The sequence below is a fragment of the Rhyacophila brunnea genome, unplaced genomic scaffold, assembly GCF_057557595.1.
Source record: "Rhyacophila brunnea isolate RB1 unplaced genomic scaffold, BYU_Rbru_1.0 scaffold_8, whole genome shotgun sequence".
NCBI classification, from domain to species: Eukaryota; Metazoa; Arthropoda; class Insecta; order Trichoptera; family Rhyacophilidae; genus Rhyacophila; species Rhyacophila brunnea.
This window is the reverse complement of record NW_028233350.1, coordinates 28,288,605-28,315,769: the sequence shown is the minus strand read 5'-3', so window position 1 is coordinate 28,315,769 and position 27,165 is coordinate 28,288,605. Positions and strand designations below refer to the sequence as shown.

General features: G+C 32.0%; 1 protein-coding gene across 2 annotated transcripts in view; it reads left to right on the top strand.

Annotated features, from left to right (window-relative positions):
* Positions 1–27,165, top strand: part of LOC147064102 (endothelin-converting enzyme homolog) — a 97,942-nt gene that overhangs the window by 27,782 nt on the left and 42,995 nt on the right. For both annotated transcript variants that reach the window (XM_085958509.1, XM_085958508.1), the window contains exon 2: positions 25,845–25,909. In XM_085958509.1, the coding sequence (XP_085814635.1) occupies positions 25,845–25,909 (65 nt within the window). The remainder of the gene's footprint in view (positions 1–25,844; positions 25,910–27,165) is intronic.

Below are 27,165 nucleotides of genomic sequence, written 5' to 3'. Positions count from 1 at the left end.
TTTAATAAATATTATTTATTAGACAGGGAATACCTACGTATAACTGTATTTTATAATTTTCACCTCTTACTTGGTAGAACATTTTATTAAGTAAGTATATATTACATCGATAAAATAAATACTTATGTTTTTTTAATTACTAACCCCACATTACTAACCTTACTTGAACTCTATATATAAAATGTACCTATACATAGAGTTTTTTTTTAATTCGGTATGCTGGTGAAAATATAATGATAATGTATTCTATCCAAAGTCATGGTTGATCACAGTGGCGAGCCCAGGGGGGGGGGGCAAGGGGCCCTGGCACCCCCCAAAAATGAAAATTATCAGAATGATTTTAAACACTGAAATTGAAAGCCAATAAACTATACCTTTGAGCTTAGACAAATAAAAACACGGCAAAAAATGATTTGTAATAAATTCTCCAGCACCCTTTTTAGAAAAATTTCTTAGATTTTAATTTCTAACACAAAAATTTCGAAACACTAATGTCAGGTTTTTTTAGAAACCTAATCCCTAATGGAACTGTCGAAAAATTCTCGGTGTCCACCCGAATTCCGGAGTGGTATAGGTCATGGGTGGGGGGGGGGCTGACAGGGCTCTAGCCTGGGGGCCCGGCGTGTCGGGTTGACCAGATAACTGAGATAAACACACATCATAAATTAGCTTATACATGAAGTATAATAGCGCTAGAAAAGTCTATCTAGCGCTATTATACTTCATGTGTACATAATTGTGCAATATATTTTTTGATTATTATGTGTCGATACTCGACAGCTCCATTATTAAAGTAGATGTATTAAAAATCGTCAATAATTCACTGTATAAGTACCCTTAATTTGAACTAAAACATAATTTGAAAAACGTTAATGTAGTGTTTCACACTGCCTTTAATCTTAGCGGTAAGTAGGGGGCCCCCGAATATCCTAGCCCGAGGGCCCGTTTCAGGATGTGGGGACCATGGTGTAGGTACACCGAGTGCAATAGACAAAAGACCGATAAACGAGAAATTAGGCTGTGAAGAAGAAAAAGAGCCTATAGGACTAATTTACATTCTTCTCCTTGCTCCCCCCCCCCAATATTAAATCCTGGGTGCGCCACTGGTTGATCAGATACTCTAAGAATTTTTTTCTATGATGTTGTCGGTCTGAAATTTTCGCTAATTTACTCCTTTTTGAAATTATACTTCTTTTATAACGCGCGTACATAATACATAAGTACACAAACCGATTTTTTAAATTAAATTATTGGAATATAAATCCCACAACCTCATAACATATTACTGAGTCGACACTAATGCAATGAGAAAAGAACAATCCTCATCTATAACCATAACGTATTCAAGTACCATTGTTAAGTTTATTTTTTCAAATACTTATACATATCATGTTGGTGTAACTTATTATGACATCGTAATATTACCTTAATTTAAATTTCTGATCTTATAGCAAGGCAAGTTTTTGAAAGCTTTATTATATAAAATTAAACTTACAGTTATCTACTTAGTTAAATTGTTTTAATTTGGCGTCATAGTTTAATTGCCCGAAGACAAGTAAATACAGCGTAAACACCAGGCGCACATTATTGTCACCTTTTACATGTTATTTACAATACTCTCTGTTTTTAATAGCACTCTTAACAAAGCTTCATTGACATACTTTGTATAAACATATGTTTTTTGCTAAATTAAAGAAATATACGTATCGTAAACATTAAATTGTCGCTAAATTACATTTTTAACGTCGTACACGTCATTGTATCTTCTCCGAGATGTCCCAATTGTACCGACAAAACGACTAAAAAAAATTGTAACCATTGTCAAATAATTTGTTTCGAAACAAGTTAAATACACAAAGCTATAATATAGCTATAGTAGTGCCAATAATAGATAAAGACACCATTTCATAAACTATGCCTGCGGAGGACGAATGTAGATTGATACCCAGGGTTCCTATTACTATTTCCCTTTTCTTTTGCATCCTTCCAATTATAAGTAAGAGAGAGTGAAGGAGAGAATCCGTGGGAAATAGATAGTGTGATAGAATTGCCTAGTCCAGATTTTTTTCACGGATAATATAAGTGAAACGGCAAATAATTTTCAACAATATGTGGGACGTAATTTCGGCCGCGTTGCCAGTCGAAGAGTGATAGTCGACCTGTGAGCACGTCAATTTGTTTTTTGATGGCGTCGGAAGAATATATTCTTAAATCGTATAAAGATGACTAAAAAACGTTCCGCATGTACTTGAAAAAGAAAACATGTCAATGAATATACTATTATTATTACGAATATAATAATAAACATAACATTAAAAGGACGCATGTTGAATTTTTACGACAAATTATATTTCGTTCGGCTCGCGTCATTTGCACAATCCGCGCATCGCCTAGTTACGATCTTTTTAGACCATGCCTTAACAATAAAAAGGTGCACAAAAATCTTTCGAATCATTTTATTCTACCGCGTATAGGCAAAAACTTAACTCAAACAACGATATAAGTATTAGGTATATCAAACGATTCTTGCATTTCGTCGTCCACATATCTGACGGTATTGAACATCCCTTAACATCCCTTACTCGATTTTTCGCGTCGTCACTTCTCAGCGTCGATGCTCGATATATCTGATGACGACGAATCTTCTTATTACCTAATATCCTATGTAAAAAAATAACTACAAAACTTTCTGGAAACCTATGTCACCTGTATTATGTATTATTTTATTTGCGAGGAGCTATTAAGCTTTGGCTGGCGCTACTATAATAAATTATCGATGGTTTTAGAGTCTTGATTGACGTCAATCAGTCAGAATAATTGAATTAGTTTAATAATTAGCAACACTTTCCATAATATTGCCAAACGATAATAATTAATCACTATAAATCAAGATCATTTCATTTAACTCCAGCGGCAATGCGCTGTAATTAAAATGTATATCGCGTGTAGTAAAAAAACCTCTCTAATACGTGAGCAAATACCAAAAAGATTAAATGCAAGAAGTGCACCTTTAAAAATAATAGATAATTAAAACCAGTTCACAATTTTATTCAATAATTGTATATACCGGATACTTGTGTTGTAATACTAGTTGAATTAAGCTGTATATAATAATATTATATGTATGTATCTTTTAAATTATTCACTGGAAAGAGGAAGACGGATATATGTCAGTAACGAATAGTCGTTTATATTCCTAATCTTCATAATGGTGTGAACGACGAAATGGAAATTAAATTTTATTACGTATAATTTAATGCAGTATAAGTAACTACAATTGAAATTCTACTAGGTAAATACGAAATCCATTCATGTCTAGAGATAATACATCGTACTGATTTCAGAAAAAAACATCTTATTAAAATGGCATTATTTTACAAAATGTTATATATGTTTAATAGTATTTTTTGATTTCTGCTGTTTGATAAAAAATGTACGTCTTTCAACCACGCCATGTCATCATAATGTGTTGGCGTTAAGGTGGCTTCTGATTCTGATATAATAATTTTTGCTAGTATACATTTCTTCAAGTGGAATATTTTTTGCAATTTTTTCAACGATAACATTTATTTTATTGACAGTAGCTACCTACTTTTGCCAACATTTTCAACCGTGCTGCCTCGTCTGCTTCATTTTTTAAAAAAATGTTTTAGAATATAATTTTTAGACCCCGGTTAAAGGTCACCTTGTGCCTAAGCCATATCCCATTTAGCCCAATAATAAAACCTGCCCTGTTAATATATTATTATGAATAATTTTAGATTATTCTCTTGCAAATGAGCTGAGAGAAGTGTGCGTGTAGAATCTCCAATTTATTTCTAATAATTGTCATGAAGTGTCACATTATATTTTTTTAATATCATACCCGATTATGTAGGTTAAATACCTATTGGAAGTTATTAATTTTAAAATTTCAATTGGTGTGAGTTGTGTATTATTTTATGGGCATCAGTTGTAGCGACTCTCTTTCGCCCATCTTTGGGACAATATTATGGTCATTTAGGTATACAACTGACAAATATTAAAGTAAATTGGTACTACCTATGTAAACAATTTAGTAAATAAGCGATTGTAAAAATGTCACTATTTATAAATACAAAGGAATTGCCCAATTCTCTTGGAATAGTACACACATCTTATCAATTAAAACATTTAAATTCAATTTCCACCACATATTCTCGGTCGATAGTTTTGTATAGTAATTTTTGTTTTAAATGAAGAGTCTACATATTATTTTAGTATTACGGCTGTGAAATAATTATTTATGTTGAAAACAAATTCACTACCTACGTTGGTAAGTATTTTTTAAATAACATTTTCTGATAGATTACATGCCATAATTTTCTATAGGTTCAGTTCAAATAAAGAAGTGGTAAGTACCTACTTGTCATATTATATGAATAACGTAAAATAATATTTTTAAGTGCCGTTGATAGTTATAGATGATCGGTAGTAGATAATTTTGTATATAACCAAGCCAAATTTGTAAAGATAAAAAATAGAAATCCCACGACATACTAAACGCAAACATCATAGACATAATACATCATTTTATTTCACTGCACGATGGAACAAATTGAACTGTCACCCCCGCAAACAGTCAGGTTTGAGTGGGTTCTATAACCACACTCCAACACTGCAAACGAAGTATTGTTAAGGCGAAGCTTGTGCGAATGGAATGAAGTTATAGTGTATGATAAAATATTAAAAATAACTAATAATATTCATTATCATAAAAAGAGGCGAAACTTGGCTTAGCCATGATTTTCTCCAAAAACCCACTATAAACCTACGAGTGTCATGATTTTCCTTCAACTATGGGAACGTATTCACTCATTAATGTCATATACCTAGGCGTAACAAATACAAATTACACATCTAAATTGTGCTTGGAGCATCACAAGAAAAATATTTAATGGCCAGTGGCGAATGACGCGAACTTAATCTGTCCAAAACTGCCTCTTCTCATAGACCCTCTTGGGTTATTGGAAATAGATATTTCGGTGAGCATGAACTGACCAACTCAGTTTCCTTCCAGTATTCATTGGTTCAACTCCGCTAGCTACGAGTAGTGCACGTCATACAAAATATCTGAATTTTATGTTTACCTCAAATTGTTATCTACTCATAATTTCATTACAATGCGCCGAGGGTCTCGAGTTAGAATCCTGGACCCCGGGAATCTCCAGAGTATGGATCTAATAAATTGAGCAAGTGGCTAACATGCCATGCCAAGAGCCACGTAAAAAAATCCTTCGTGAATGAGTTAAAATAATGTATCATTATAATTACGAAACATACTTTTTAAAATTATGGTTTATGGTAAAAGTTTTACATTTTTTTTAAAGAAATTATATCCGTTATTAAGGCTATACCTCAGTTGAGGCATGGTCTAAAAAATCGCGGCCAGGCGATGCGCGGATTGCGGGTCGCGAGTGCAAATGACGCACGCCGAACGAAATATAATTTGTCATATAAATCCAACATACGTCCATTTAATGTTCTGTTTATTGTTCTATTAGTAACAATAATAATATACAAAATTGTCATGTTTTCTTTTTCAAGTAAATGGGTAACGTTTTTAGTCATCTTTACACGATTTAAGAATTTAATACCCCCGTCGCCATCACGAAACGAATTGACGTATTCACACCTCGACGTTCGCTCTCCGACTGCCAGCGAGTCCAAAATTTCGTCGCGCCTATAGTTGAAAATTATTTGCCGTTTCACTGAAATATCGTCTTAAGAAAGTATGTATTTGCGTTAATAATTATTTAATAGAAATGATATTATTTTTCATATATCACGCATATTGATTTAAAATAAATTGTTGTATATAATTTAGACTATCGCGTCAATGTAAATGTGGTATATAACATGCGACACTCACTTCGCATTAAATAGATTCGCCTGTTTTCCTGTCTTGGAGATTTACTAGTCATTCACTTATTGAATTGCATCCATTACCAAATTGAGGACCGCGTTAATACGGTTTAGTCTCAAATGCCATTTAATCAAAACTGATGTGTAAATCTGTCACTTTTTTAAATTGGGTCTAACTCTGACACATTCATTGCCTACTCAAGAATATTTATTTATTTAAGTTTGAAAATGACATTTCTATGAATCTCAGACTCATTTAATGATTGAATATTAATTCTTAGAATATTTAAATTACAATAAACATGACACTGTTTTGACGTAACCATTTAAAAACTCTGAAATTATCTGAAATAAAGTATTCCGGATTTTTTATTTTATTTATTAATATATTTTTTGTTTGTTTTTGAACCAAGTTTCTTTCTGGACCAATTCAGCTCCGAACAATGCGATGAAACTGTGAAAATCGTGTCGGTTTTCTAGGTGGCTTGATGGAGGTGGAGTCTGCTCGGGGCGTCGAAGGGCCTTCCCTGAATTTAGCGCCAAAAAATGATACTTATCATCAGATAAAAGATGAACAAAATATTATATCTGTATTGTTGTTTAATTTAATAAAACGCATTTTTTTTTGTAGTATTTATTCCACTTTCAATCAATAAATTAGGACGGGCTTCGTCCGCCTCAGAGGGACATTTTCAACTGAATACATTTTTTAAAAACAATATTTTTCAAACAAAATCCAAGGCGACAGAAATAATATAACAATAGGTACATAAATTATCCGTCCAACCAATTATTCAGTATTCAGTTGAAAATATCCCTCTGAGGCGGACAAAACCGGTCCTAATTTATTGATTAAAAGTGGAATAAATACTACAAAAAAAAATCGTTTTATTAAATTAAACGACAATACAATGCAGTTCCACTATGAATTGACAGTTAACAAAATAAATGAAAATAATATCTGTATTTATTAAAATAAACAGAAACATCGTATATTTGGTATATTTTATGACACATCTCGAATGCTAATATTTTAATGATTTCAACGTAAGTTAAATAAATTGCATATATAAATATAAATCTTAAAGGAATTCCGTGCGCATTGAATATTATTGTCGGCTATAATATCATTTTATCGTTTATATTTATAAGAATTTCACATAAAGGTTTCATAGGCCCAATATAATTCCTTGACAAGATAAATAAAAACACAAACACTCTCAAACTGTTTCCGGAGTGGGTGAAAGCATAAAATTAATTTGTATAAACCACTGGTTCCGTTACACACAGCCGATATATTTTTTTCTTGTCGAAAAGTATTACGGTTTTTACATTTTATTTTTTTTACTTTCCATTAGCATTTTGCCTCGGAATTTTATCAGATGATGTTAACTGATTTGATAATACATAACACCGTGTAATTATACTCAATATTTTCTCTGATTAATATTTACGATAATGCAAAATTATAGAAACAAATAAAACCACATAATGCGTAAAATATAAATATTACTCGCTCACTTATAAATGCTACGGTATCGTTTCAAGGGGCATATGGTAATTGGCATTTTTGTTAGCGCATTGGTGCATTATATTCTAATTCTTTGTTTAAACTGTAGTATCATGCGTGTGCAGGTTTTTTTTTTTAATATTTTATAGTTACTGGAACTGTCAGGAAATTACGTCCACATGCAATATATGTATCGACGTGGCACAATAATAATTGATGGGTGCAACCCTGGCCGTGTTTTTCTCTCTCGAATTAATTTAATAGGTGGATTTATTCCATAGGTATAAAATTACAGGCCCTGGAATTGTCACAGAAATAGTTAAAGACTATCGCTTACTACTACATCGCTAAGTAGGGTGTGCATTGGCAAAATTCAAGTGAAAATCAAGCCTATGCACGCAATCGGCGAAGTGAGGACGTTACACTGCACTGTTGTTTGAAAATACTCGTACTATTATAAGAATATCAATAATATCTAATAATTGTACACGAAGTTGTAATTTTTCGACTATTTAGATTCTTGAGATACGAGAATTCGAGATTGGTTTATTGATTTCTGGAGATCACGAGAATTTTTGAGAAATTTTTATTTAAAGCAATAAGCGAACTTTTTTATGAAATGAGAATTTGAAAATCTCTAAAAAAATCAATTCTCGGTGTACGAGAATTTTCGAGGATTCTCGAGACGAGAAATCTCGATCACAACCTCGAAATGTGTAACTGTGTAGGTAAATGTGAAATGTAGAACAACAAATTTTAGCTATATTTCGTCATGGCTTGCGTAATTTTCTCAGCAGTAAATAATATGATGTTTTAAACATTAATAACCACACAGAGGATTCCGTAGATTGTTTTTTCAGCAGATATATAAACCAGATAGGTACCTAGTGAAATGAGCGCACCATTAGAGATGACATAAATACTTAATTTCCGGCGCGATGCGGTTAGTGGCCGGAAGATGTAACTGAAAGTCATAAATTATTATTTTTAAATTTAAATGTTATAAAATTGACGTAATAAATTTAATTGCCAACAATTAGGTAATGAAATAAATAAATTTGATGATCCCCAATGATCACAATTTTTGCAGATAGATTTACGAAAACAAAAGTGGTATTTTAACTAAATATAATTCAAACATTATTATATCGTATCATATTATATGCCTTAGACTGCCGTATGCATTAATTTATTTAGACACCGTTGCTTTGTGACACTATTGTGACATCATATATTGCATTTGTTGGGAATAGTGGATCGTTTAAGGATCGTAAATTATCAACTTAGTTTTATATATATGATTAACTTTATTTATTATCAACTTCATGAATAATAATATACATAGTTATTATAACAGATTACATTTTATATAAGCGCGATACAACTGTCCTTCGAGTACTGACTATTGTCACGCCGTACACACAGGTGAACATAAAACAGTAATTAGTAATTGCATTGGCGCGCAGCCAGTGCCAGAGTTAAACACGTATTTATTTTATTCTAATATTATTACTTATAATATTTAGTTATGTTATTATATTAGACGGCTATACATCAACAGCATTAATTTCTATAATACTCTTGTAACTTTGGAACTTTTTGAGATATCGAGATTACCGATTTACGATTACTGAGCGAGTTTCATTACTATTGGTCCTGTAGTTTTTGAGTTATAGCCACAGAACAGATTATATTAAGTTTTTGAAGCTGAATTTTGGTTATGACTTAATGACGGCCAGGTTTAAAATGCTTGAAATACAAAGCCTCCGGAATGTCCTTATATATTAACAATATTTGATGCGCGTTTCTATTACGTAACAAACTTTAATGCATGCAGACGTAATTATCGAATATAACATTTTTAAGACGTGTTAAGGTTTATCCCAAATTTTTCTACATAATATGATTATTACACCTTGTAACTACCACACGCAGAAAGTAACGCACATCCCATTATTGTTCTGGTTATAATGGTACAAACGTGAATTGACAGATAGACATACAAACATACAGTTCAATTTTATTAAGTGGTATAGAAGTAGATTTATGTATATTATGGAGATGTTACGTTTTTATAGGATGGTTACGATACGGTTTTATTGCTTTTTACTACGTTTTTATTAGCTCGTATTCTTGTTTGTCCAGTACAAATCTTTTCTTGTTTGTCCAGTACAATTTTTTTCTTGTTTGTCCATTACAAATCTTGCAATCGATTTTTAACAAACTAACTTCTCGACTAGCTAGACATTTGAAACTTTTAGAATATATCAGAACACGATAACAATGCATTTTTTAATACTTTTAGCCATCTTTAAGCAGAATTGAATTCATTTTCAGTTAATTCTGTTTTGTATGGAAAGTTATTTTGGAAAAAAATCCGTAAAAAGTAAAACACTATTATTGGTTGCTAAGGGGTCCTAGCAACTAAATTATCAATATATACGTGCGTTACTATGGAAATCAATATGAAATGTCAAATTGACATTTCAGTATTCTATATTTATTAATACATAGAATTGTCAAGTTTACATGATTCAGCAGAAAATTTAAAAACGTGGTATATAAAAAGTTCTTTTTATCTTGTAATTATTTATAATAAATTGTAATTAATCTTGTAAATCTTAAGTTGTAATTAAATTGAAATCAATATTTATTATTTATTTGGTACCATATAATGCTTGCCTATACCTACTAGTATTCAAATTAATCTATTTACATATTGTGAACAATACAAATTATCAGATCTAGATTTTCATAACACGGCATGTATTTATAATACAGTTAGATATTACATAAATAATAATATATCGTCATTTAACATCTCTTTGTGGTTTTTTTTAAATCATATTATTCGATCCTAATAAGATCATAATCATTCTCCACAGAGTAGAAATTGTATTAAAATCCTTTTAAGGTTTAGAGGCTTAAAAGATTTTTAAGGCTTAAAGTTTGAAATGAATATCGGCCACTTGCTCAACCTATTAGAATTAGATCCAAACATACCATATGAATTTTCCAAACCCGGGATTCACGATGCAACCGACGCCTGAGGCGTAACTATTCGGCATTCGTGGGCGTTTATTATTTAGTAATATAGGTATTTAATATTATATTATATTATGATGATTGATGATACGGATAAATTGGATGTTTCAGTTATATTCATAATTCAAAATGGTATATTTTAAATATGTAATTTGAATAATTTATTACAGTTCAAAACAAATTATATTTATCAAACCAATAGACAATGCATTATTTTTATAATTACAACGTGTTTCTTAGCTCGTATTCTTATTTGTCCGGTGGTTGTTTGTCCGGTACAAATCTTGCAATTGATTTTTAACTAACTTCCCGACTAGCTAGACATTTGAAACTTTTAGAATATATCAGAACACGATGCCAATGCATTTTTTTTAAATACTTTTAGCCATCTTTAAAAAGAATTAAATTCATTTTCGGTTAATTCTGTTTTGTATGAAAAGTTATTTCGACAACATTATTGGTTGCTAGGGGTCTGGGGTCCTAGCAACTAAATTATTAATATATACGTGCGTTTCTATGGAAATCAATATGACATGTCAAAATGACATTTCAGTATTATTTTTATCAAATACAAATTTTTTTGATCGTTTAAGCTAGTCAAGTCAAGTTTATATGATTCAACAGAAAATTTGAAAACGTATATAAAAAGTTCTTTTTATCTTGTAATTATTTTTATTAGACTAATATTGTTGAAACTATTTTTTTAGATAAAGTTTTGTGTGTTAATCGCACAGCAACAATGGAGTAATTAAAATTAATTTCATTGTCGATGTTTAATAATATTGCGGTCACATTAATTATTTTAGTTGGAAAAAATGAAAGCTTCCGATTAGTATCAGACATCAAAGAAAAAGCATAGTAATCGGTGACGGATGGCCAATTTTAAATTAATCAAACAAAATGCGACATGAAATTTGAGCCATTGTTAGGTAACAAATGTTTCGGAGATGCACACCGTGAAATTGAGCCGATCGATTAATACACTCTTGTTTATTATTTCGCGACTAAAAATCATCTCTTTCGCAATCAGAAAATTGGACGAAATTCAATGAGTTGACAATAATGCAATCAATAAAATGGTTTGGCGGATTTTGAAACAAAAGGATTTCTTGGTGATTCATTGCGCCAAAATACCTGATCGGGAAAATATTTTCACTTATAGTGTAACTTTCGATCGATTACTTATTATGACAAAATTATTGTGTGCTTGCGAAATGGAAAATTAAATTTAGATACTTTTTTATACAAAGAACATTGCTGAAAGAAAATTGCTTTAATTTAGATGGCTAGTTATTCGATTGTAAATAGATATCTTTTGAAACATCTGCAAATAGGTAAGTAGTTATATTTTGTCAGTAATCGTTCTTGTGTAATAATAAATGTACATTAGGCACTTACAAAATTTCTTATTTTTAACACTTTTTCAACAGTAAAGTTATTATAGATGTTCCATACTCGGACAGATTCACAATCGTTTGATATTGAAGAAAACTAAGTCACTATGATATTATTACGAATCAGAAATATCATGTATAACCATATCACCAGTAATATAAATATTATTACCTATCGCAACATTAAGTTACTGAGCTTTTCGTTTATTACGAAAGCTTTTTCGAAATATCAATCTAATACATAATAGAAAAAATCACTATCTAATATGTATTTATAATATAGCTTGGATATACGACATTCAATAATTATTATTATTGAATTACGTAAATACTACAATAATTCCAAAATATTGTCTGATACAATATATTATTGAGGTGGATATGATAAGCAGTGTTGAAATACTTAATTTATTAAATACTTAGATAGTATATAATGGTAATAAACATAATAATTGTAAAATGCGATAGAATAACTGACACAATATGATATACATACATGATATGCATACAATATTATATTTATTTATTTTGACTATAGTTATTCTTTTCAATTATATATTCACTAATCTGCCATAATTTTCATATATGTACCTAATTTACACCGTTTTTTTAATATTCCGATTTTACGTTAGATACGCATATATATTATAATATACCTGATGATAGAGCCTACAATTTTTCTTTAAAAATCTACTACACAAGTATTCTGCCTTGAAAATGTGTTTGAATAATTACAGTAAGATTACCTAAAAAGAAACCACCATTTATGAGTGATAGTTGTTTTTTGTAACAGACGACCTATGTTTTATTACATAAGTATCATAATATGTTTTACTATCCAAGTATCAGTCACTCTGTTCATAAAGACATCATCTTGAACTTGAAAACTCTTTGCCATAAACGGTTGCACAAACTGTTAATAATAAAATTAAATATCATATACCTTCAGTCGGGACGGTCGTATAAAGTTGGTGGGTAATTAAATTTAGCTTTACATTATTATATGCTAACATTTAATCTTTAATTCATATACTTACTTTATTTAATGTTTGGTAAGTGAAACGATTCCATTGATATTAGGTATATATTATTATTATTTATTAAAAAACTGTTAACGAATCACTTACCGTTAAATTTAACTCATGTTTGCCATTCAATTTATGATTGATATTTTAAAAATGTTGAATTATAAATCTTCTTAATTTGACACAGCCGGCTATAAGCTTTAATTTAAAGATTTAATGAAGCCCCTTTGTGTCTAGTTAGTCGGCGTGGCTCATATGTTAGCATGTTAATGTGGGCAAAGATTATAGAAGATGTAAGAATACGAATTTTGTTGAGCACGCAAATAAATCAGAAGTTATATCTTTCTTCCAGACTAGACCACTTCCTGATCCCGGTTTATACGTTAATTTAGTTCACGGAACAATTTAATAGAATCTCTGACTCTAGTCTACTATCCTGATTTAATTTTAAGCCGTGGTCCGGACTAAAAAATAAAAACACCGATGCGAACAATATTAACGACTCTTCATTCTGAATGATATAGCAGAGATAAATTTCCCATGAGTGATTTGTTAATAATTAGCCTAAATACCTATTTCAAGGTAATAACTTTATTTGATATCTACTGAAGAAATTTTAAAATATAAAACTAGTGATATTTTGCGTTTCCGAACCTGCATAAATTAACTCTGATTAAGTATATATTATTATAAATAAATATCTTGACAGGAAGCGCATAAAACCACACAATTCTGAAAATTAAGTACTGTCTTGCATTTATCATGTTTCAGTCCCTTAGTAATTGCAGTAATGTCAACTTTTGCCATCCTCAAATGAATGGAAAATGACTAAGAAGTGCTGGGTTGTATCATATCTTCGACCACATTATGAGAGGACAAGAGTACAGCATTCCTCAACTCATTCATATTCCAAGGAATGATCGACAGTAAACATAGCAGAAGCTACGCCGCATTTTGTGGCTTGACAATCTACCGTAGTATGATGTTGTAGTAGTCCGACGTACTGTTAAGTAATTTTGACTGAAAAGATCATACAGTGACATCATTTTTGTAACAACAGTTTGTATACGATTTTCATTTCAAACTTCATTTGAATTGCCCGTATTAAGACTTGTCTAGTATAGAGAACCCTTATTTCATTTAGTTATTTTTTTCGTTCGTAAAACTTTTGGCCTAATTGAAAGTCGCAACTAGGTTAAAGGTGCTCCAATATACATGCGTCACTTTTCGTCTCAAATGGTAGTGCGATACAGCTGTCTACTAAAGGATAATATTGCGTGGTACATCATACCGCATAATTGTTTGTGTTATACACTCATCGAATGTCTTCAAGTAAGCGCACCTATATCATTATTGCTAACTGTCGTCTACAAAAATATGACAGATAAATTAATAAATAAGGAGAGAAAATTATAGATTTCCTGGAAAATTCCAGCTATATTTTCTAGATCTTTTTGGCCATCAAAAATTTTTTAAAGAATTTTTATGAGAACTTTAAATTGAGTCGCAATATGAAAAAAAAAAGGCTACATTTATCGCCATATGCCAAATGATATTTCAGCAAGAACACGCTGGAACAGTGATTTACAACCGGATTCCACGAGAATTCGCAAAAACTTGCCATAAAAGTGTGGTACATTTTAAAATCTAATCTGTATTTTGATAATGGACTCAAAATAATTTTAACGTGACCTATGATTAGATATCGCATCATAGTCATAGATAATATACGTAAAATAGTTACTATCGTTACGGGAAAGTCTCGCGTAGCATTATAAGGGGATGGCAAATTACGAAAAGGAACAAGAATCAATAAAAACAATTTTTGACGGTACATTTCGTGGAGATTAGACAACGGCGCAAGTAGCATGTAAATGTGGGGTGCCGGACGAAATCCCGAAGGCCGAAATCCCGAATGCTGAAATCCCGAATGGCCAAAATCCCGAACGGCCAATTCGGGATTTCGACCCAAACCCGTAAATGTGCATGTATCCGTTTACAGTAGAAACGTATACATTTAATAATACAATTTAGTAGATAATGAGTTTAGATAAGAAGATTGGCTTTTCAGTCTGCTTGGTCCATTCTCTACTTCAGAATATACAACTGCTTAACACTGTCATTTCGTTATGTATACTGGCTAAGTAGGTATTCCATAAAATTTCATAAAATGTCTCAAAAGTTCAAACAATCAAAAGATGTTAAAAATCACCGCGTTGGCTATTGAAAAGATATTGAGAAGCCCGCAAGAAGCCTCAATTTATTGTTTTATTACATATTGCGTTTACTATTACGTTGTCACTGACCAATCCACTAAACACGCTATGCCAAGCCAATGTACCTAATAATTATTGTTAGTCAATTGAATATACAGTGGCAGCGTACTGCCTGTCGTATGCTTCCTATTTTCCTTTCTCCAGTTATACTACACGTATATTGTATGAAAGGTATAAAAATAACTGTTTACACAGAATGCATAACGATAAAAAAATGTATGAGTGGAGGTCTTGTTCTCCGCGCAATCAGAAGCTAGTTTATTGTGACAATATTGACAGTATTTATCAGTTTTATGTAATTAGGAATGTCATATTGACAGAAATAAAAATGTATTGAAACAAACGTATTGAAGTGTTGGTTATAAAACATTGATAAGTACATTTTTGGTCATTTTTAAATCCCCCTCAGTTATTTCTTTTAGAATTATTAATAACCATGTCCTTGTTTTTTCGTACAAGGTGGTTGTTAGTAATTTTGAATAATCACACACAGGCTTTGAGAAATCACATAAATATTGTGACCTCACTGCACCACGAGAGAATATGCCTGCCCTTATGTATATTGAAAATGCAATCGAACCATATATTTTAATATATGGACTAAGCATAATCATTCCACAGCTGTACAGACACGGCGGGTGGAGGAGGGTGTATTGGACTTTTATAATCATAATCATAAGGAGGTTAAAACTAAAATCTATCTCCTTAGTTGTTATTGTCGATAATAACTATAAAGTACATGCTTGTTTAAAAGAAATAATTACAATTTAAAAAGAACTTTTTATATACAACGTTTTTAAATTCTGTTGAACCATATAAACTTGACTTGACTAGCTTAAACGATCAAAAAAATTGTACTTGACATGAATGACATGTCATATTGATTTCCATAGTAACGCACGTATATATTAATAATTTAGTTGCTAGGAGCCCAGACCCCTCCCTAGCAACCAATAATGGTGTCAAAATAACTTGTCATACAAGACAGAATTAACTGAAAATGAATTCAATTCTACTTAAAGATATCTAAAAGTATTAAAAAATACATTGGCATCGTGTTCTGATATATTCTAAAAGTTTCAAATGTCTAGCTAGTCGGGAATTTAGTTAAAAATCGATTGCAAGATTTGTACCGGACAAAGAACCACCGGACAAATAATAATACGAGCTAAGAAAAACGTTGTAAAAATGCATGTGGTTCTAATGCTAGTAACTAATGTAATCAAGCATGTAGTTAAGAAATGAAACATCTTGTTGTAATTTAAATATCAATACTGCATGCCAGTGAGTAACTGTTACTGCCACATAATAGTTGCTGGGTGTGGTCAGCGCTCGAAATGGAAAAGTTTGCGAACCGGAGCGCTCGACAATTTTCTGAAGATATTGAACATAGGTATCAAATTTTACGTGTATTTTATAAACATAAGTGTGTTAGATTTTTTGTTATATATGGCATATCTAGCTCGGACGGTCAAATTATTTTTTCCACGAGACGGAGCGGTAATTTTACCGATTTTACGAACCGAAACGGCGCTCCGGTGTACTACGATCCATTTCGAGTCCTAAGTGTGGTTGTACTTACTGTACTGGATATGGTAGAAGTCTAGACTTATAATAAACTAAATTGGCGTCAAAAATCTCTGTATACATATACAACGGACGGAATATAATGCATTGATTCAAACCGCTTGTAATTTTACCATATGAAATTATCTATTCAATTCATTTATTTTACATATTGTGGACATTACAAATTATAAGTTTAATACGTTCACAACATGACATTTAGAAACAACGAAATATTATTAAAACAATATTAGGTACATAACAAAAGAGATAGATCAGTATTAAGTTATTCTACAGTATAAATGTGTAAATACAAAAAAAAACATATAGGTATAAGGAAGTACACCGGATGAGTTAAGCAGACCCTATTTTAATAATTTATAAAATAACGTCCACCTATACTCATCCTCACGTAGATGAAATATATCAACATCCGAAGCGATTTGGTTGAACATAGTTATTGCCCTCCCAATTGTCATCACCAATGGCAGGTTAGTTCTGCTCCTCGGGAGAACAAACAACTGATGCTCCCGATTTCTAAGATAGTTATCAGGGACACACAAGTCAATACTACCAAGAATGGCAGAGTTCTCATTCACACCACGTGTAAGTCGAAAAAAATACGTGGCCAAATATTGATATCTTCCAGCACTTAAACTACAGTATGTAAACGTACCTAAGAGAAAGTCAGTTGGATAAAGCCACGGATAGTATCCATATAACCTCAAATAAAGTTAAATAAAATTTCTTTTGAACTCGCTCCACCATAAGGTCATATTTCAACTGATGCGGGGCCCAAACAATCGACCCACTCTCAAGCCGGCTTCTCACTAACATGGCTGCCCCTGCTGTTGCTCTCAACGGCATTAATACAATATTAAATTTACAAATATAAAAAATACGCATGTAATCTCTATTTTTTAGAAGTAGATACCATTACTATGATTTTATAAAATCAGCAATTATAGTATTGTAAATTTTAACCGACGTAATGATGGTTTATATTTTTGTCATCTTGTTTCTTGTTTTTCACGAAGTTTTATTTTCCGTAATGAAACTCTACTCTGCCGTACCTATACACCAAAATATATTTGGATTAATTCGTTAAACCGATTAATTCAAAACTAATAAATCATACATACTTTTGTTACCTAGATATTGTTTTTGGATATAATGAAGCCTTTAACATTAGCACTGCGCTAAAGTGAATTGTTGAGATCGTTCGAAGGAAGCTCCTTTCACCAAGCTGTAATCTGCAAATGCTCTCTTAGTAGTGGACCAAAGAAAATAGAATGCATAATGGTAATCATTATTATATCACCGGGCGTGAAATGCGTGGTGACGTCACCGAAATCATGACTTACTTCCGGAAATAAAACCCATCGGATGTACTCCAATAATTCGTAAGAGGCTGCCGAATTTATAACCGAATCTATTTCTCAACAGATGTCGCGTAGGCATATGATTTTTAATACACGCGAATATAAAATCACAAATTAAATCACCCCAAGTTATGGCCGCAGCCTGTCTTTCAGCTTTCATTAACGAAATGTCTTCTCTTTCTCTATTGCGGAATTGAACAGCTCTTCAACCAAACTAATTCTAGTCCAATATTGCACAGATACGACAAGAATTTCCCCACTATTCCACTGTATCTCTATTTTGCTTTCCATAATAATTTATAGATTTTATACATACTTACTTCGGACTGAGTAACCCACTATGCCCATGCGGCTGCTTGTTCACTTGAAAGACTACCACCATCGGCAACCCCGACACATAATTTTTGAAGTTATACTTCTTTTGGCGCGTTTGGGAAATGATAAGTGTATTTTTGGCGTGTGACATGTAACACATAATTTATTTTATCACACGAAAAAAACGCACTCGATTGGATTCGAACCACCGATTGTTCGGTTATCAGCCGAACGCACTACCTTAACGCCACAGTGTGGTACTGCAATCGTGATGATTATACAGTATAATATTATAGTTTAGAATTTTTCCGATGCCTAGGGAGCGAATTTATTATTTTTAACTTCCTCGCTTTTCCAATATGCTGATCGGAATCATGCACGCAGCATGCACATGGCTATGGGCTTACCTTATGGTTTACCACCATGGATGCGACTCTGCTCATGATGACTTCCAAATTAGTGGCCGTAATAAATAAAATCTACATCAACACCAAGAACGTTCTCTGACCTCTTCGAAATTACACATGACTCAAGCAAGGCGATGTACTAGCGTTCTTGCGTTTTATCATTATTGTAATGTACTAATGCGCAAGACGGTCACCTAACGTAGGGATAAAATATGCATATCTCACAATGAACCAACAGCTTCGTGCTGCAAAGGACTGTGTGATTTGGTCGATTTGGAGTACATAGAAGATGCAGTCCTTGACTTGAATACGTCATTAGTAAATTATTGTGAGCATGCAATACGTAATAATGTTTTGAAAATATTCTAAGTATCACTTTCCCGCTCATTTTTAAACGGCCTTACTCTTGCATACTTACCATAGGTTGGGCAGCAAGTTGAGTTCAACCGGTTTATCTCCAAAGATCAGCTTGGATAGAGCATCATACTTATTAATATTGTTGTTAGGTATTATGTACCAATGTTAATCTAGATCTGGAAAGTTTTTAGTATGAAAGGCCGCGCATAAAATCTCCTTAGAGTGGAGGTTATCATAACAAATTATTTTTTAGTAAGTTTTATTATATTATTAGCCTTGAACTGAATTCAATGGGTCTTATATATTGTGCAATTTATACAGGTACAAACGCACATTTAAAAAAAAATACATTAATCCACAACCCATGGTATTAGGTTTATTCTACCATGGGCCATAATACTTATGATAACAATATAACACTTTATTCTAGTTACCTACTTTGATTTTGATGAACATCGGCACTGCTTTTGTCGAACGCTGTCTTAAACATATATTTTCAAGTGATCAAATTAAAATACCACATATACCTGCTTATAGGTATATATTTTTAAATTACATTAAATAACAACATTTTTTTAAATAGGCTGTGTGTGACTCTTGATACTTATTATTTTCCACAGTAAAATCACGTAAAAGAAATCAGGTAATTAATTATCACATATCGAAAATATATAGTGTAGAATTTAGTGTATGAAAATATACATAACTCTTTCATCACGTAGTAACCATTTTTTCTCTTTAAAAGTATACCTACCTACCTAAAATCATCTATTGGTGTTGCCAACCTCGGGCTACCGGTTTTTATCTTTTATAAGATATTATTTGAACAGGCCCATAGTCAATCAAAAAAATGATATAAGTAGGTATGTATTGAAAATTAAAATAAAAGAAGCTAAAACTCATATATTTTTTCTTATGCAACCAGAAAGTAAGACTACGTAAATCGATTTAAAAATACGTAAAATGACATTCTTAGGTATAAAATCGTGTTAAATACCAAAGAACACATTGATTATTATCTCCAGCGTGTGTCATTTTATCTGTTCGTATATGATAAATCATCGTATTTAAATGCATTTATTACCTAGTACCTACTGTCTATCAGCGTCCCTGTTAAATCTTCTATATTTTATGCGCCTACTTTAGGAATCACCGCTCTATATAATCTTGATAGTATAACACCAACATTTAGAGAGAAAATAAATGAAAGTGGGTAGGTACTTACCTGTGAAACAAAATTAGAAGGGAAAATAGTATTATGCATAGATTGTTATAGATGTGTGAGCACAAATTAAGCGTAACGTTTTTAAGCCAAAATAATAATTTATTATTATGAAACGCTTACGATTTTTTATTGACTTGCAAAAGGAGTTATTGTAAACTTATTTCAAAATATTAAATTTATATCTAACACGATTTATGGGTATATTAATTTTATAATCGTTTCGAAAACTGGGAGTAGGTAGGTACTAATGAAAAACAAGTGAAAGCAATTACATTACTACTTATATTTTATGTGGAATACTAAATAATTAGACAAGATAATTATTATTTAAAAAATGGGACCCCCGAATCCGCCCCCCCCCCCCCCTTGTGTGTGCGCCTGTCTCACTGTCAAATGTGTGATGTACGTTTTCCCGCGTATATATATTTTCACTGTGCAATGAAAGAAATGGTAATTAATATCCATATTTTTATTTGAAAAGGAGATATATTTTTTAATTAGTAGATACTGATTATTGGTGGTGGTTCACAGAGCTCGTATGTATAATCTGATTCAGAGATGTCCTACGATAAAAATGTATAGATTCAACCAATGTTTTAGTCAGCTTAAAAATTACAAATGAAAGCATATTGCATTTAATTTTGTGGATAGCAGATGTACCTATCTATCTGTTCAAGTATACTTGATCTTATTTTATGAAAGTTTTAGAAGCCCCCTTGCGATAATGAGCCTCTACAATAAAACACCTCTCCGTGTTAAACATAATAATTAATAATACCAATAGAGTTTTGCAGCAATACCATCTCTTCTTTGGCGCAAGGCGCTAGCCTTCCATTCGGGAAATCTGGGTTCGATCCCGGTGAGGATACAATATAATTATATTTATGTGAATTTCTCTAAGCCTGGGTGTTTGTGATTGTTCAAAATTACTAACAACTATCTTATACGAAAAAGCAAGGACACGGTTATTAATGATAATAAAACTTATCTCCTTTAATTAAACGAGCTTTACAGCTTTTTAAAGATGCGAGAGCTTCCTTGATTTAGGGAATAACACCAATATTGATTATAATAACATCAAAATATCTACTTAACTTATTTTATGCAAAATCATACATACGACCTTTTGACTGAAGGAATATAATAAGATTTTTTGCCCTGCTTAAATATATAAGAAAAATCCGCACAGGATACCGATAAAGAAAGAATATACCTACCTACATACGTATTAGTATCGTCGTCACTAAAAAATCACTTTATTAAATTTATTCCTAGTAAGGTTATTTATAATCACCACCTCTTGGAATCATTTTCAAATATTTGGCAATGATTATTATAATGACGTTATGCATAACGATAGTATTACCAGAGAAAGAAAAGTGGTTCCGTAGGTTAATAACGACGTATTCATTATTATTTACTCATCTACCTTTCTTATTAATCTTATGATACGTTAAAATGCTAACAGCTTTCGAATTCGGCGAGTGAAAATAATGCCTAATAATAACGCAAAGTAAAATCTCTTCTATAATATAAAATTTGTAAACATTTTTAATGTTTATAAACATTGCGTAACTGTGCGAAAATCATTTTTATCAAAAATATTAATCAAAATTTCACACCGCGTCAACGTCAAAATATTATTTTATTACACGTTGTAATAGAATTAAACATTAATAGCTTTTTACGTCTATATTTTTTTAATGTTTTAATATTGGCTGTCTGACAACTAATTAGAAAATGGTTATTGGTTAGTGTGATAAAATAGGAAATATGATAGAACAATTAGTTCATTCTTAGATTAGAAATAAATATTTATAGTAGGTATCTATATATATTAAATATTACCAATAACTACGGTTATGCAGATAATTGTCTCATAATCTGCGGAAACATCGATAATAATGGGAGGTCAACCTACACGATGGTTGGAGACATAAGTGAAGCACACTAAAGGGCTCCAATTAATACGTTCAGCTATATAGATAGCCGATTGTAGTCCCCGTCAGTCAAATGCGAAGTTCGGTCTAAAGATTGACAATGCTGCCAATAGTGGCACCTAAATTATTTTGATCTTTGTAAATCGATATCTTTCACGACCGCGTTATATACACTCAAGTTTGTGAGCTGCCGCTTCAGTCACGAAAACGCGTATCACATGGTATCGATTCCGTCGCCGGGACCGACCCATCCTTATCCTGTATCGATGTTAGAAAAACTATCTACACGCTGCAGGTTTGCCGTGGCAAGAGGCGTGAGATATTACGTTTGACTTAGGAATAAAGCGTGTCCTTTTACTTGTCTGTACTCTGACAAAAGATATGTAAGTAATTAAGCATAGAAAAAAATTGAATCGTTACGTTTTCCGTCATTTCTAATTGTCGGTAAATATTATTTTTCACACTTCCGATGACCCATGCAAATATTTCTTCCGTGACTACAATTACGAGATAAATCTATTTTCCCGTAAAACTTGACGTAATCAAGTCATACCGTTAATTTTTGGTTTTAAATTTATAATCACAAATTAACTTCTTGCTTGAAGAAATCTTATGGTAATAAATGGAATAATATCTGACTGCCAAAATCATTGGTGTTTTATTTAATAATATTATCAAAAAATAAAGAGACATTTTAAAATGTACGGGATCAAGGAATTAATTGAGTGATCTCAGATCAGAGTTCACAATCAAAATGTTTTTTTTTCTTTCATTCCGCACGTTCATATTATGGACCAGTGGTTTATCTAAAGTTAGATTTAAAGCACTGATTAATGTTAATATTATTTGTATCAAACATAATTGTTTCGTAATTGAAAGACACACATGCAGTAATCAAATAATAAAAGAGGGGTCTTGGAAGCTATATGCTACGAGAAAGGTACAACCACAAATCGTAATAGTTATGTCATAATGAAACCCCGTCAGTGTCGTCTCATGCGTGAAATTGAGGCGACTCCGTTGGGAAAACCATGTCTTCGGGTGGAAGACACACGAGAGTCCGGAAGGTAAAAGGAGGTCTGAAGACCCAGTCTATGATGGATGGAATGTGTATGAAAATACACAGTATCTATCTATGGAACTAAAGCAGGGCTTTACGGTAGACTGATGTGAGTGGAGACGTTTCCTATAGGAGGTCTAGACCTATATCGGATTGTAGTTCCGGTGATGAATGTAGGTAGTAATATATTGGGGTTTTAGGAACGAATGTAATCTGATGTTTTCAGTAACGTCCCGTGGGGCAGGCAGGACATACGTTCCATAAACTGTTGAGAGCAGTGGCTGTTTTCCATCAAGTAGACCAATCATTAGAAAGTATCGACATCTCAGATTAAGTATTGTAATTCCCACTGTTATACATACTTTAATGTCGGTTTATCACACAGGAAAAGTTTTCATAACGGTGCCTCCAAAAATGTCAGCGCCATAAACATCAACCTATCTAAAACCACAACTGTTTGAGAGTAGGTTTCGTGGAATAATTCTCCGTAACAGATAGTGTGTATGTAAATTTTAAGCTGTAATTGTAATTTGTAATTTCACCGGTGGCCGCGCGGCTTACGCGTTGGATTATAACGCCGTGGGTCCTAGGCTCGAATCCTGGGTCTGGCAAGTACACATATTGTTTTTCAATTTGTGTGTGTCAAGGTATGGACATAATAGGTTGAGCAAGTGGCTGACATCCATTTCTCGTAAAAAAAAAAAAAAAATCTGTCAATATAAACCTCTACTCTATGGAGGCCAATATGATCCTATTAAGATCGGACATGGTCGAAAGAAAAGAAATTTTAAGGTTTTATGTGTATTTTTCTGTTTAATTAATTATCCGAAAAAAAATAATAAAATAGGTAAGTAGGTACCTAATGAATTTGCAGATAATTTGAAACTAAAAATGAAAGGGGCCCGTACTTTACCTGGGACGTTACTGGATGTTTGCCACGTGGTTAGTAAATCGACACAAGAGGGATGTAAATCATCGAGTTATATACATTGGCATATATTTAGAGTTGAGCATTGTATCTTTGTAGATACAATACTTGAAAATGTTTAGAGTAATGCTTCGTCATGAAAATAAAAGTCGCGGAGTGCTGCCCCACATGATTCTTCTCTATTACACCATTATGTTTTCTTCCATAATAACAATTTGAGTTAAAAGTAACGGTTACAGCTTTGAACTATGCATTAAATGACAATAGAGTATAATTTTATTTTACTATTAGGAATATTTTCCCGCCAAATTTCTCGCTATTGTTTTGTTTATGATACAATGATACTCTAATCATTTTTCTGTGACAGCATAGTTAGAACGACTATTCTCATTGTGCTGTTAGCAGGTTTTCAGGGTCTTAAGTTTCTCATCCATATCGAACTTGTATCGACCGAACATCTAAAGAAATATTGTTGATACCTACATACTTCCGCATAATACGCTAATATATTTTTTTCACTTTCCTTGAAATAATAATAATCTTACATGCTATAAAATAGTATAATCAAATTTATATAATGATTTTTACTAAAGCAAAAACAAGTTTCAAACATTACCCTAATAAACTATAAAGGTACCCACAGAAAATAGTAAGACATTGAAAAAATATTTCTCGTTGTTTAACGTTGATTAAATTAAGATGTATTTTAAATGTTAACCCATCACGGCCATCGTTATAGATGAGGACTGTTTCGTTTTGCATTGCATCAGTGTCAACTTAACATTATACCCCGTTTACACGTGCATGGATTTCTGCTGACAGTACGTATTACCGCGGCCATAATTAGAAAAAGCACGATTAAACACGTATATTGCAATTGCAAGATTGCCTATAATAGATTAAAAAAGTTCAGAAGCTTCTGAATTTTCACGCGACAATTTGACTGTGCGATATCTGCGCATGTGCAGTAGAACGATATCTACTAATGGGAAACATGCCGATAAACTACACCGCGCAGACTCATTTTGAGGTTTGACCCATTTTCACGACTTGTCAAATAGTACCATAAAATGACAACATTGCGTCTCGCTTACTCTTAAAGAATGAGATTGGCGAGACAGTCAGCACTTTTACGTGTAACAGTTATTATCGCGATAGTTTAAAATACACACTATTCTTGCAAGTAGATCCATGCACGTGTACAGGCGATATAATACGAAGTTATTCATTTTATTCAACTATGATTTTATTAAAAAAAAAAAAAAAAAACTCATTGCAATTGACGCGATGACAATATACCAATTATCTTATATTATGCAATTGGGTACCTACAATCTTATAAAAAAAGGTTTCATCTAGTTATATTTTCATGCGAAATCCGCAAAATAGGCATAGTTGTAGGTAACCTACTTCTTCAGTATGAAGCGATAATTTTATAATTTAAATAGTATGCTGTAACGCAAAATGTTGAGATGCACTGCTCTAAATCAGCTGTTCGATGATAATATTGTTCTTTTTTGTTTTGTTTCAGGTGACAGATGCAGACACTGAGAGTCACAGATCAACAACAAGCGCGACAGCAATTGAAAAGAAATGGTTCGTAATATAACAGTAAACAGATTAGTTTCATTATTTTCGCGGTTACGTCATTTCAGTCTTCGAAATCCGTTGACACTTTCACATTTCGCAGGTGGAAAACTTCGCTTCGCCAGTTTCGTATATCCATAAATGTATATGCACCGCTAAACCATTGTCATGCACGCATGTTGTCATGTCATGAATATAGCTCATAGCATTAGTATGAACCCTACGAGGCCAAAAGGCATTAAGCGACTTTAATTATTATGCTATACTAAACACAAAAGAATCTATCAAATAACAGGTAAGTACGTTTACAGTGTATCGCTTGCGATGCTATTTATTGCGACTAGGGATTCCAATCCCGGGATCCCGAGCTATTTTCGATACCTATGAATCCCGGGATTGATAAACATAATCCCAAAACTTTCGGGATTGATTTTTTTATCAATTTTTATGGAAAATAAAATAAAAACGAAAATATAACAGAAAAATACTTTTAATAACAAATAACTACATTAGAAATAAGCTGAGTTTGAATGAAGTTTAATTTATACCCATGTGTAAGTTGCCGATTCATTTTATTTTTTCTTGTTTATTTATTGGAAAAAAACAATGCTTCGCACTATTAACAAAGTAATTCTACCATGATCTCATACGTTTTACGGCAGTTTCATATTTAGCTGACTAATTATTAGATTTATGAAGTGGAAAGGCCATAAATACAGCATGATTTGCTTTACTATTTTAAATCTCGCTAACCCATTCATTAAGTCTTTACTATCAGAAACAACAATCTCATATTAAATTCACATTAATATTATTTACTCCATTATACCTATGTATTTCCAAGATTGAACGTATACAATATTAACAATAAATGTCTTAAATAGTATAAATTATAATAGATTTATTTTTTACCGATTTTATCAATGTTATTTGTAAATATAAAAATTTTATATTAATAATGGTAAAAAAATGCCAATCCCGGGATTGTCAAATTGTAATCCCGAAATCCCGGGATCAGAATTTTGGCTCGGGATTGGATTCCCTAATTGCGACGTATAGACTATTAGAGTAAGGACCTATACAATTGATATCGATTGCGTATTTGCAATTTATTTTACATACTAATTTACATAATAATACCTATGTAATATTTTTTTTTTTTTTGTTATAGCTGTACAGTCAAAGCTTTGATTCAAAGATTACTAAGCATAGTATCGATTATAATATTGAGGTTGGCATAAACATAAAAACGAGTTGATTGTTGA